The 14,402-nt window shown below is 39.0% G+C and overlaps 1 protein-coding gene across 1 annotated transcript in view; it reads right to left on the bottom strand.

Annotated features, from left to right (window-relative positions):
• Positions 1-14,402, bottom strand: part of LOC140301508 (protein kinase C-binding protein NELL1-like) — a 250,729-nt gene that overhangs the window by 143,619 nt on the left and 92,708 nt on the right. Inside the window, exons 9-12 of the mRNA XM_072379984.1 lie at positions 14,023-14,125; positions 12,022-12,095; positions 8,838-8,937; positions 5,513-5,641 (exon numbers count right to left, since the gene is read on the bottom strand). Of these exons, the coding sequence (XP_072236085.1) occupies positions 5,513-5,641; positions 8,838-8,937; positions 12,022-12,095; positions 14,023-14,125 (406 nt within the window). The remainder of the gene's footprint in view (positions 1-5,512; positions 5,642-8,837; positions 8,938-12,021; positions 12,096-14,022; positions 14,126-14,402) is intronic.

Raw genomic sequence — 14,402 nt, 5'->3', positions numbered from 1 at the left:
AATGCTGCCATTAACGTGAGAAGAGTGAGCCATGCGGGTTCCTAATAGCAGGAGAATTCTCCACGACAACCTTCTGAGACCATTTTGATGAAAATGAACTCCAGCTCTGCATAATTTGAAAAGACTTGACTCGACTCAAATGTCTTACTAACTGCTCTGACTTTTCCCTAATGTGTTCGCCAACAAACATTTCCAGGCATATGCCATGGTGATATTGCCTTTAATTTGAAACATAAAAGAGGACAGAAGTGCACAGATGGGGTGCTTGAGAGGTGGCAAAAATGCACCCTGCAAAGTGGGAGATGATTATGGTATACTGTGGAGAAAAATACATAAAGCTGAAAACATGAAAGGAAAGAGAGATCTTCACTGTTTTCACTGCACTTTGATTCAACACTAGACCCATGCTGGGATTTCACCCTCCATGGCATAACCTGTAGGGTAACAACAAGCCATTTGGGAGGAGGTTCCCAACAGAGCTGAGCAAGGAAATTGGAGCCATGCTTGTTTGTCATTTGCTGATGCAACATTTTCCACAACAGCAGGTCTATCACTCTCTATATTCGGTGCTTCATTGTTTATAGATTCGAATGAGTGTGTGTCAACAATACAAGACATTTTTTCGGCAACTATTAACAAGCTGTCAGCAAGACAACAGCAGTGGTGTTAATGTCTCAGCATCTGAGAGAGGATACAGTAGATCTGCTGGGTCTCTAAGAATATCGCTGACAGCATAAACAAGAGCTGACGAGGATAATAAGCCAAGGTGAACACAAAACATAAGACACAGTCAGTGCTTTTAATCAATGCTTATTAAAACACGTCCTCATAGGACTTTAAAATACTGATCATGTCCTTGTTTCCAAGCTGTTTCAAAACAATCTACTAATAGATTTAGATACAAACCAGAGTGATACAGTCCATATCATACAGGAAGTGCTGAGTCCTAATGATTTACAATAGAAAATCAAATAAATCAATGATGTAACCTTACATCACTTACACCAACAACACGGTCAGCACTAAAGCTCCTTTAACACTGGTCATGTCAACAAAAAAAAAACCTCTAACATTGGCTTTTTCATCAGTCCAGTGTAGTCTCTGCAGTACTCACAGGCATCGGCTCTGGCTTCAATCACCCTAAAAGTCAACAGAACACAGTAATTTTCAATGAAGGTGCTGTGCTCAGAACTGCAATAATGGGTGCAACTCACTAGTCAAAAATAATAAACCAGCCTAATTATCTCAGATAGCGTAGAATATCAGACATTGTTGTCCAACACATCCTGCAGGATAGAATATAATGCTGTCCTTTCATGTGGCCGTACCCAACAGGCTTGTCCTTTGGGAGGTAGAAGCAGTTATTGGACTGTACTCTTGCTTTTAAGACCAATACTGGCAATGGGAAAGGCTTTAATAAGCTTGCTTTAGCAGGTGTACCTATGATTTTGCAATCCTGTTCAAACACTACCTTTTGTGTAAACCAATAAACAAATATATTCAACCACTTTGAAACTATTTACACACAAATTTTAAGTGTAAATTTCACACACAACTGCATGCAAGCGACAGTTGGTCACATCAGCAAAACACGAAACAGCCATGAAAAGCTAATCTACTGATCTGTGTTCAGAGACACAAATTTTCCCAATTTTTTATGTCACTTGACCCAAAAATAACTGTACAGAAAAATATAGCATCAAATAATTTTGTGAAATTATCCCAAAAGCATGGCTGATCTGATCTATCGAACCAGGTGTTACCCTGAAAATGCATTGCTTTCGAAGTCATGCCAGGTGGCAGAAAAAGAATACAAATTAGTGTCCAACTGAGTGAACTGAAAGTTTTTGGTTTCGTGACTTTTTCACATTTTGTTGTCATGGATCATAACAGCACAACTGTGCACTGACAATCAGAAAGTCTATCAACATGGGGTCACAAAACAACACAAGCAGTGATCTAATTCAGCATTTTTTAATAGTGTGTTCATGCTGCTCAGAGTTTGATGATGAATATGAAAGAAGATAATCACATCTTAATGTGCAGAAGTTGAGGTGATGTTAAACTGAAACCCTGGATGTTTACCAGCCCAATTAACAGGAATCCCTGCTTTCCGATATTAGAAAGCATTTTCCAACCAAGTGAGAGGAGAAGAAGCTCCAATCTTGAAAGATGTCAGCTCATATGCAGCAATACATCTTTAATGGAATGAATAAACACACAAGCCTCCGTGGGCAGGCAAGTGAGAAACAGATCATCATCATTAGTATGTGCTGGTGCTTGTATTTATACGTTTCTGCATATTTTCCTGCTTGCTCAGAAATTAGGCAGGTGGCTTTGAATATTAACAGTCACCAAACTCTGTTGCTGGATGTAGAAAAATCAAGCCTACGTCATATATGCTGCAACCTAATTGTCTCTATTGCCCAGGAAAAAAAATGTTTTAATCAAACAGAACCTCCCTTCTGCTCAGGGTGAAAATCTGCCAAACTGGAGGACAGACACATTACACACATAAGGTTGGCATCAACTCAAATGATTATTTTTTGCAAGCTGTCCTTCCTCAATTATAGATGATTGTTTAAATTCATTCATAAAGATACTCAGAAAAAAATCCTTCTGACTTCACTCTTCATCTTTCCAAATAAACTTTTTAAAATTTAAAAAAAGGCATCAAAACAGAGCACCAGTGAAGAATGTAACTAATGTTTTGACTCTTCAAAGCAACATTACACTCTCTATCTTTAAAAACTCAAACCTTTTGATCACAAATAGAAATATAACAATAAACACCAGTAGCATTCAAAGCAAAAACAGGTACAATATATTTGTCATTAAACTTAGAGGTGGCTCGTCAGAGGAGGCATGAGACACCATGTCTCCTTTGACCTTTAAGGGAAAAATAAAAAAAAAACTCAACAAGATGACAATAAACCATTGTTTAGTTTGACTGTGTATATATTCGATAAAATGTTGCCAGTTCATCAGGAGGTGTTTTGTATCATTCTTAATTACTTTGTGAGATCTAACCAGCAGCCAAAATAAAACGAAAGACTTCTTTCTTTTTTTTTCGGTTCAGCCACTCTGAACACTTCAGCGTGGCTTCAACTTGTTAAATCTGTCCATTCGAGCAGGAGGCTATGACACATCAGACAGAAATTATACGAAAAGTCCAGCAAATCGGACAGTAACTATTAATGTTAATGGTAATAAAATAATGTGATGGTGCAAAGCTGAAGCAGTCTCGTAGGTGAAAGCAGATCACACAGAGGCTCTGCCTGGAACCTGGACCTAGGATCCTCCTAATAGATGGCACAGCACTTGCACAAGACTACGAAATTCATTGTAATGCTGTCTACAATGGACTGTGTCGTACACTCATCTCTCCCTACACTTAAGCTGTCAGATTGAGTAGGAAGAAGCTCATCCGTTGACATATGAGGGCAAGCGTCCTCCTTTTGGTGCTCATAGTGAAAAGATATGTAAAGTGGTAGATTGACAGATAATGCAAAGCAAAGATGGTTTGTCATAATGTGAAATAAAACTCCACACAGGTCAACCTCCTCTTACTTTTTGACCAAATTGAGTTAAACGTTTCCAGGCATCTCTGTGGCGACCCTGTAAGAACGGATAATATAAGAGAAAGAACTGCTTCCCATAGTACTAGCACGTATTTTCAGCACAAGACAGAAAAGACATGAGCATATATTGATACTGGCACGATATAGTATGTCAAATATCAGCTTCTAACATCGTACATCCAGTTTAAAGATAGGGAGGGAATAATTATGGTTCCATTAAGTAACCAAATGCAAAACAGAACACATGAACTTGGCTCTCCTTAAACCCTTTTCAAGCAGCTCTCTGATTACAAGTAAATAATGTCATCGACTGCACAATGAAACATTTATGAGAATGTAATAGTCACATTTAATGACAGCTATACAAGAGCAGCAATAACTCTGCTCATAATAAAGACTCTTAGGATATCAATGACACCCCATTGGACTGCTGGGCTTTGTTTATAATGGAAGTGAAACAGAAAAAAACTATATTACAGCCCTAGTGTGCTGTTTTCAAGACATGCCATCATAACCCAGTTGAAGTTTGAGGTAAGTGAAGCCATGTTAAGTATTATAGACAGATCCTGCTGATCCAGTTACATTACAAGTCTGAGCTGTGCTTAGGCTGCAGCCCACAAACATGGTTATTTCTGCAATATCCAGTGCAGTTATGTCTTTATAATTTACATAGCTGATCAACAATCAGAGTTTTCCAGCCCTCACTGTTCTTTAACATATGGGACAGTCGTGGGATGGAGTGGAGCTCTGAGTAAACCTCTTTACAATGCAGATCAAACACAAGCAGACAGAATGGAAGGCTCATGGCTACCCAGTTCTAAGAGTGCTTAGTGGTTCAGATTACTGTGGCTCCGACCCAAAGACAACTACACCAAGTGCTGAGCAAATCCTTCAATCCACAGATTGTTGCTCCCAAGCTTCTTAATCAAATGAGACTATTTTCTCCATCACAAGTAGTCGGGGCCTGCAGCACCCACAAACTGGGAATGGTACTCAGCCAACAATCCGACAAGCTGGAAGAACCTTGACTGATTGACTGAAATTTTACGAGGCTGGGAATCCCTGAAAATGAGCTAAATGTAGTGTAACAACTCAGATTTTATGTTTGTAAGCATGCAGAGAGTGCAGTATGAGGCAAAACATATGCACCCTCCACTTTGCAGAGGTAGGCTAAATACCCAAACGAGCTGCAGCAAAATTTGGTTTGGGCAGGAGATTAAAACACACGCAAAACTTTCAAATGATCCTAGAAGAAATAAAAAATATCTGAAAAGTTTACACGCAGCTCTTTCAGCAAGCTGCCCACCAGATGCTGTTCATTTTGATAAGGAACCGTAAAGCATCCAATCTGTAAAATCATAAAACATGCTTAACAGCAATAACAGCGTGGTCACAGAAGAGAATTTTTTTGCTTTCTAAAACTCAAATAAACACTATATTTAGGCTTTTTACACAGCAATTTCTTCTACATCAATACATAGAACCTGTGCATTACAGCACAGTGTTTACATGGGCCCAGTCCATGATGCAGGCCTTCATGCAGAGGTCAAAATCCACAAAATAAAATTTGCTTAAACATCTATGAAACTTTTAGGTGTGAGGACTGACTCTCCCTTCCATCTTAAATCTATTTTGATTCTCCAAACTGAGAGCGCTCTGAATGCTGTCTATTCAAGGTAAGACACTGACTCAAGAACTGAAGCACTTGAAAAAAATAAATAAATCAAAGCCATTCACCATCAGGTCAAGTTGTTATAAAACTCAGTCTCCAGCTTGCAGTCTTCATAAACAGCCTCTTCGAGGAGAACAATGAATTAAATGCTTCCATCCACACAGCTTCTTTTTTTCTTTTCTTTACATTCTGAGCAAATAGTTACGAGTCAGCCACATGAGCCACTGAACAACCTGAACTGAGTAAAATAAAGTCCTACCTTCACAATAAGTAGAATCCCCATGGATGGAAGCATAGCCACTCTTGCATTCACATTCTGCTTTAGTATTCCTGTTTTTACACTCAGAGTTTTCTCCACAAATGAGTCCCTCTGCGCAGAAGTCATAACCTGAAAGAGAGAAGCAAAGGGAGCCATGAAATTTGCTCACACAAGGCAGTGAAAAGTTGTCTACAGACATTCAAATGCACATACATCACTGTGCAGAGAGAAAAAAAGCACATGAACAAGCTTGAGGTGCAGCAAGTTTACGTAAATTTGGTGCAATAAAAGCTCTGCCTTCAGTGTAATCATTCATACACGGCAATAGAAAATATACAAATGCACACATCTATGCTCATGGAGGAAGATGTTAAAATGAGTCAACAATTCAACTGAGTCAAATAGTCACTAGTGTGCTATAATTTTGTTCATGATGATTTGTTCTCCTATATGTTCAGCTGCTGCATCAGAACCAAGACATGCAAAATTCACAAGGTTTCAGTATAAACAACAATATAAAAGAAACAGCGGTACAAGAGTCAGTACTGAGGTGAAAAGGTTTGATTCTCAGAGTCTAACTTTGTGAATATGACCCATTGAGTTTATGTCGAATAGGTTACTTTTAGCATGAATTAAAGTCCGAGTCTCTCCAGCCTCTGTGTGACTTGTGTTTTTCAGGTCCAAACCAAAGCAGACTGAGAGCCTGAGCAGTGCCAGTGCACAAAAGTGTGATGCGACAGATAGATGGACCGAGAATTAGTCTGACAGATAAGGATGGTGACAGACAGAGAGATGATTGTCTCTTGCTCTGTAGATGTAGCTCATCACTGTCCTGTAATGAGTGACAGACTGGCTCCACAAAAAAGCCCTGAGAGGCAAGGCACCTGAGGACCCATTACTGAAGAAAGAGCCGTCTCTGAATGATTCTTCCCCTCAGCCCCATCGACAGCTGCATGCACAGAATGATGTGTGTACACTAAAGAACTGACTATATAAGCTTGCTCCTACATGTAAGTACAACCCCAAATTCAAACAAGTTGGGACAATGAATGTGAATAAAAACAGAATGCAATGATTTGAAATTTTCAAACCAAAATTGTATTCAACAAAGAAGACAGAAAACATTAAAAGTAGAAAGAGACGTGTTATTTTTTCATGACAAATATCAACTCAATTTGAATTTGATGGCAAAATAACTGCCTTAAAAACTTGGGATGGAGGCATTTTAAGGTTGTAAAAGGAAGAAGAACATGCTGCATCTAATTAGGTTAACTGGCAGCAGGTTTGTTAACATGACTGGGTTTAAAAAGAGCACCTTTAAGAGGAAGAGTGTTTTAGTATTGTAAAGCAAAAAATTGTAAAGCAATTTTAGAATAATGTTCCTCAGTGTGAAACTGTCACCCCTTTGAATATTCAATCATCTACAGTACATTATATAACCAAAAGATTCAAAGAATCTGGAGACGTCTCTGTGTGCAAGGCAAACAGCTGAAAATTAATATTGGATGTCTGGGCTGTTTGGGCCCTCAGGAAGCACTACATCAAAAAACACAGACAGAAATCGCTGCACAAGCTCAGGAGCACTTCCAGAAACCCTTGTCTGTGAACACAGATCACCACAAATGCAGGTGAAAGCTTAGCCATTTGTGAACATGGCCCAGAAACACTGCTGCCTTCTCTGGAGCAAAGCTCATTTAAAATGGACTGAAGAAAAGGGGCAAACTGGTTAGACAAATGGAAATTTGAAATTCCTTTTGGAAATCATGAACGGCATGACTAAATTTCTGATGGTATGGGGTGAATTAGTGCCTATGGAACTGAAAACCTATACATCTGTAAAGGCTCCATCAATGCTGAAAGTCCAGATTTTAGAGCAACATATGCTCCCATTGAGACAACGTCTTCTCTAGTGAAAGCCTTGTTTATTTCAGCAAGACAATGCTTAAATGCACAGTGCATCTATTACAACAGCATGACTTTGAATTTCAGATCTTTCACAGTGAAAACATTTGGAGCATCACGTAAAGAAAATCATGAGATAGACGAACCAGGACTGTTGAGCAGCTAGAATTGGAAATCAGAGAAGAATGGGACAACATTCCTCTTCCCAAAGGTCCAGCAACTGGTCTCCTCAGGTCCCAGACATTTAAAGGCTGCTGTTCAAAGAAGATGAGGTGCTTCACTGTAGTAAATATGGCTATGTCCCATCTTCTTTTTTTAAGAAGTGTTGCTGCCATCGATTTTCAGATGAGCTCATAGTTTTCATGAAATAGTACTTTTTGGGAAATGAGGTTGTAGGTCTTATTAGGAAAGTTGTGTTTGTAATTGATGGATTTTACCAGCCATTCACTGTACAGATTTTCCTTATTTTATTACAATAAAACAGTATGAATACTCTAACAAATCAAATTGACAGAGCCAGTGTGACTGAGTATTTAACAGTAAGCCACAAATCAATTTCAGAGGTGGTGATTTGGAAATAATAATCAGCTCTTAGTTTTACTGTCTGTGGATATCAAGAAAGAAAAAGGGAGGAAAGGGAAGTGGTGCTGGAGGTCTGGTCTTTAATTGCTTGCTCTTACAGTACAAACGCTCCTCTCACCCATTGTCTTTCCTCCTCTCTGATATCCTCTCCTTTACTAACCTACACTTTCCTTTTACACCGCTTTCATTCCTAAAATCCTTTCCTTTCATGTATTTACAAACCACTCTATTGTGTTGGTCTTATCATCTGGCCATCTTTCTTTTCTAATTATTTGCTCTTTCGCTTCAACCTGTTCTCATCCTTTCCCTTCCTTTTCTTTCCCTACAGCAGCTAAGACTTCTCTTCCTTCTCTCTCCAATTATGGCTGCTTTCTCCCTTAAAATTTGCATCCCCTGCCTTCTCTTTTACATACTTTTCATCTTCTTTTTTCTGTGAAAATAAAAGGTTTGAGGCATGCAGCCTATCTTACCTGAAAGAGAGTGCAATTTTCTTCAGGCAAAACCTGCCCTAGGATTTTTTCCATTATGGCTCTATAACTGACAGCTTCAGACAGTCTGTTTATTTAATGTATTCACTGAATGACTGCTGGCTATATACCTTGTAGTACCCTGCAGCAAAGTATCAGGGTTAAGGCAAATTGGCATGGCAGGTGCTCGATAGAAAATGGACCAGTCTGCCCTGATAGGTATCTCAGACAAACACATTGATACCGATTGAAAAGGAAAGTAAAAGAGAATTATTGCAGAGGTCTAGCCTAATCAACACGGGGGATTGTTGGCGTATCCAAGAAAAGAGTGATTTATGCAGCCTTAAAAGACTGCATTAAGGAGGAAGACATACCTTTGCAGACGTTGCAGCATCTGCTCTCTGGTAGAATCTGCTCACTGATGCTACAGTTGATATGTGGACAAGTTTCTGTAACTTTCACCATCAAACCATTCTAGAAAGAGAAGACAAGCCAGACAATATAATTACAGTGCTGGGGTCAAATGAGTGAAGGTCTATGCATTAAGAGGAACTAATTTTTCACTATATAAATATAATGAAATAATTTGATCTGTTCCAGAGTTTAAACCTGCAATCATATGACCGCGTCACCCTCCGGTAAACCAGTTTTTTTGGTCTTTCCATAGCCAAGCGCTAGCCCATTCTGACCCAAAAGGCTGCTAATCAGATCACAAAAGAACAGCCTTAAATACAGGTATGAACACACTAGGGGCAGACTAAATACGCATTTAGATCTTATCTGAGCCACATTCAAGGATCACCAAAGCCTCTGACATGACTCCACAATAGCAGCAGAGTTTCCAGTAGGATGTTTTTTCATTCTTCTGTTTTCTGTGAATAAAATGAATCTAAGGAAATGAGCATCCAAACTCACAGGAAGCATCATTCACAAAAAGAACTCCTAATCGTTTTTACTTCAATTTGTCCCGTGACAGTGAAACAAGCAGCTGTGACCTGCAGCTTGTTTCATCTGTGAGCTGAGGCGCCGAAGCTCCAGATGTGTCTTGTCAATCCAGGTCACCTTTTCATAGACAACAGGTGTGAACACACATAGGTAGGTGTGTACACACATTGTCAGGGCACTCCAATTGTTATTAGATTACTTAGGACACACAATAATACAGTAACAGAAAACTATCTCGAGAAATCTGAGTGTTTTCTAAAAAAAATTTAAAATAAAAAAAAAAGAATTCTCTTCTCAACATCTGATTGACTATGAATATAAAATAAAAACAATAGGAAAATCCAGGCGATTCTAATCCACAGATTTGTGTCCGATCTTACCCACAGTTCTGTCGATCAGTAGCTGGTGTTTAGCTATTCTGGTGTTACACCCATTTGCCCTCTGGGCACCACTCATATACTCAGCCTTGTGTCTACTCATTTCAGCCAGTATGATGCCTGACAGAAGCTTTGTAAAGAGGTAAGTTCCTGTCCAACCTTGGTTTAACCAGTCTGGGTGCGTCATCCGTTAGCAGCTGGTTCAAGTATGCCATTGTGATGGTCACAGATTCTTGTTCCAGGGGATTGCTGTGGGCAGCTCTTTCCATGGAGCATTGTTGTTTTGCGAAGCTTCTTTCGCTCATATGATTTTCCAGTGTTATTCACTATCAGCCCTAGGTGGGTCTCTTATCACCTTAGTACCCTGCCACATAGAGTACAGTGGGGGACATCCTATTTACTTTCCCTCTTCTGCTTCTCGTGTACTTTCTCAGGCAGGTAGCCAGAGCTGTCTTTGGCAATATCCAGGACCTCAGGAATAGACCGTAAGTAAACAAATAAAATGGTTTTATTCTTATCTGCTGCAGGCAGTGAAGTAGTCCGTATTAAAGAAGTATTATTTTATGAGATGACACTTAATCTAAAAAAAATAAAACTTCTCCATTTAAAAAAAATAAGCAAAAATTATTCAAACAAATACTAACTGTTACATAATGAAACTGAATGCAGCACTGTCTCTGTATCTGCACCTTCAGAGATAATATGCTGTCATCCAGCTTTGAAGTCAACAGAATTTGACCATTACTTCCTAACCACAGATAACCTAAGATGAGCAGATTTGTGGTCCAGTTGTGAATTTCACTGGCAAACCAGGGAGAAAATCAACTCTTTGCAAACGACAGTATGCTAAGTATGCTATCACAGTATCTCGGCATTCTGGTTAAACCTGAATATCAAGCCACGGCAGTACTAAATACCTTGTTACATTTTCAAGAAGATATCTTTTCCTGCAATCAATGTAACCAAAACTAAAATCTGGCACACAAATATCTGATGTAAGTGGTTAAAAATAGTGAAAGAATGACAATTCATTGTCATTGTAAAAGACAATTCCTGCACAAATTACAAATACAACCAACAACAAGTTCGCTTTTGTTTTCAGTTGTCTGAAAATTGTTCCGGTATCTTGGGGAATTATGTACAAACTGGATGAAATCACAGCCATCAGCTTAATTCAAGTACAGTAAGTAGTTTATACAGCTGTACATATTAGTGACAAGTTGGTTAAGATAACGTCATGTTACGGTGCAGGCTGGTCCCTGTATGTTTTAATTATGATGTGATCAGTGAAAATAGTCATCTGAATTAAACTGATGCAAAGACTGTAAGGAAATATATGAATTTCCTTTTATAGTTAAAAATACCAAAGTGTCAGTAAATTCTTAGATTTTGGGTCAGAACTCAGCTAAACTCAATGACTGCTTAGAATTTAGTTAAACATTATTTAACCCTAACCCATGTAAACATAATTTTAAGTTGCCAGAGGATGCATTCATTATTACTTTCCTACTTCCTGTCGACCTCCTGCTGTAAGCACGAGACATCAGACACACTTCAAAATTGGCATGTCACTTAAAAATACATACAATCTGAACCAGAAGCTTCGGCAAACATGCTGGAATCTATGGGCTGTAATAGCGCAGAACGGCCGCAGACGCAAAGACAAAGCTCGTCTAAAAGTAATTGGTCCAAAAATTGGTCACTGACATCCAGAAGTGATCCTCACTTCTGACTAATTGCTTAAAACAAAGCATTTAAGCAGTATAAGGATGTTTCAGGGTGCCTGAGAGCTAATAAAGAGTCCAGGAATCCCTTACGTGGGTCTTTGAAAGCAATTTAATCCATAGAATGGTAAAAGGTAGAATTTCCACCTTAAAATAGTGTCTTTAAAGATAAACGGCCTCTCAGTCAGGAAAGCCTACCTCTGTTCTATGCTGAGCTAGAATAATGAAGTTCCAATTCAGATCAAGGCTTTGTGTTGCTGCGTTCATAAGTTATTCTAATTAGCTGGACATCTTGCCGTTCAGGCAGTTAAAAAAAAAAAAAAGACAGATTGAGCAGATTGCAGCTGGATGGGGAAACTAATAAGGCCTGCTGGCTAATTGAATAACACACCAAACAGTCCCCCACATACAATCAGTGCACTTTTACACTGAAAAGATGTGCCTTGTGATCTGAATACAGAATAGAGTATAATCGCTTAGAAAGAAATGTGTAATGGAAGAGGAAGTGATACCTTGCATTCCCTGCAGCTCCTGGACAGAAAGCGCTGGCCCTCAGCGAAAGTCAGTCCCATGTAGGTGCATTTAGCTGTGGACAAGAAAACAGGATAGGACCGTTTCTATCACAAGTTTCTATCACATTAACTATGACAGACAAGAAGCAATCAGTATTCAGCGACTATCATCCATGTTAGGCCTACTTTCAGCAGCAGTGAAAAGATTGTCTGAGAAAAGAGAAGTTTCCAGGGTGAAGTTCTGTACGGTTAACTCGGTTACAAACAAAGTTTTTCTTGGCTGGTGCGCATAAGCGGAGAGGAAATGTAACACACATTAAGAATACAACAGACGAAAGCCTCTCTGCATAATCCTCTGGTGATAAAGCAGAAATAGTAAGTGAAGCACATGATATGAAGTCCTGCTTTCCTCCTCTCCAGGGTGCTGGACCGCAGCACGCTCAGTCACAGCTCTGGAGCGCTGCTCCGCTGCTCGTCTGTGCCGGAGCTGCGATGTTCACAGGGGAGGAAGAGGAGGAAAGAGGAACGAGCGGCGGGATGGAGGGAGGCAGAGGAAGGATGGAATTATTCAGACACTCAACACTTAAGGGAATTCAAGTTTTTGCAGTATAGTAAGAGAGAGAGAGAGAGAGAGAGAGAGAGAGAGAGAGTTGTCCGTGAGTCTGTGAGCAGTTATTAGACCTCCGTCTGCTTGATACTAAAAAAAAAAGGCTTCAATTTCAGTTGTGATCTTTGTCCATGCAGATGATTTAGTCTGGTTCTATTGTGCCAGCAGTATTTCACCTACAAACAACAGCCCTGGTTGTAGCTACACGTTTGCTTGTATGTTGCTTTGAAAGAAGGAGATAAATCAAATCAAGGTCAGCACATTTTTTAGAACTGTGGAACAATGGTGGTTATTTGTTTTCAGTCATGAATGCACATTTACTGTCAGCTATGACATCATTTGAAAGTGTAATTTTTTTCAATGTCTAAAAACTCTTTCATTAAATAATAACAATAAAATGTGTCACATTTTACAAATAAAAGGATCAACTCAACTGTTGACAATGATCAACAGGTGCAAGACATTATGGGGAGAAGTGAATGAATGAACAAGGTGAGCATTTAGGACAGATTTAGTGAAAGTTTTTTCAGACATGACATCTGCCTCTCTAATAAAAACTGTTATACTGCTGCAAAGGTTTTGTCAGATCAGAAAGTTGAAAATGAGTGTCTGCATCTTATAATCAGTCTGCAATGGCAGCGTCCTTCACATTAAGAAATATCTATCGTCTTTCTTTGTTTTTGTTGAAGCTCAACATACAATTCCAACAACAAAACTCAGACAATTGGCGTGAAAGGATGCATTTCTTAAATAGAGTAGAATTAGCTGAATTAGGTGAACTTAATGCTTATGTAGTAGTAGTAGAGGAACCTTATTGATTATTTAAGTAACTTAAGGTAGCCAGAATAAAGGAGTTACGATAAATAATTCCATTAGGTTTTCTTTGGGACTTTATATTGACAACCTGACAGTAATAAGTGGAAAAATTGGTGAAGGGGATTAGTGGGATCTGCTGTGATGTTGTTGGCTTTGCTTATAATTGCCTAAGTATGGAAAGCTTTCATTAATTAATTCCTAAGAGAGGTGAACCTGGGTAAGTACCGATTCAGTTAGTTTGTCTCTGGGCAGCATGTCTCTGAGTTCTCGCAAGCATAAACAAAGTGATGTTTTCAAATCTTTTGAGTAAATTAATGTTTGCTACCAACGGAGTTCATCTGCTGTATGTAACCAGTGTGTCACAATGCTAGCACTTGATGGAAATTGATCATCTGAAAATCTATTTCCCGAATAGATTGCAAATAAAGTGGTGGTAGCATGCTTGTTAGGTGGGAATGCAAACTTTTGCAACTAATATAAAAAAGTAAGAGCTGATAAACATAGTTTGTGGGGATTTTCACATTTTTTTTTGGTGAAAACTTCTCCAGCTTCCTGCCTCATGTGCCACGAATACTTACGTCTACATGTTTTACAGCAAGTCCCGTCGACATGAACAGGAAGCAAGTCTTCTGAGCAATTTGCCGGAGGGCAGAAAATCCTGCGACACTCCACCACACCATTCTGTAGGGAAATTATGTTATTTTTAACTAGAAAAACATGCAAAACATACATTACAAGATTACCGTCCGCAAGCTTAGTGTGAGGGAATAAACACTGAACTCATGTGTCCTGCTGCCTTCTCTGTTTCACTTTACATTTCCTCAAACATTCATGCAGGAAAGACACTTTACTGCTCTGTAACAATATTAAACATACAATAATAATCTTCCAATGATTCTCAATAATTGCTTTATTTCAAAGTTGGACAGTCAGGTATTTGCTCTCATGAAAAATGAAT

Source organism: Leuresthes tenuis, unplaced genomic scaffold (assembly GCF_036924035.1).
Source record: "Leuresthes tenuis unplaced genomic scaffold, fLeuTen1.0.hap1 SCAF_2, whole genome shotgun sequence".
In the NCBI taxonomy this organism is placed as follows: Eukaryota; Metazoa; Chordata; class Actinopteri; order Atheriniformes; family Atherinopsidae; genus Leuresthes; species Leuresthes tenuis.
The sequence above is the reverse complement of the archived record's forward strand: the minus strand, read 5'-3'. Positions and strand labels throughout refer to the sequence as shown.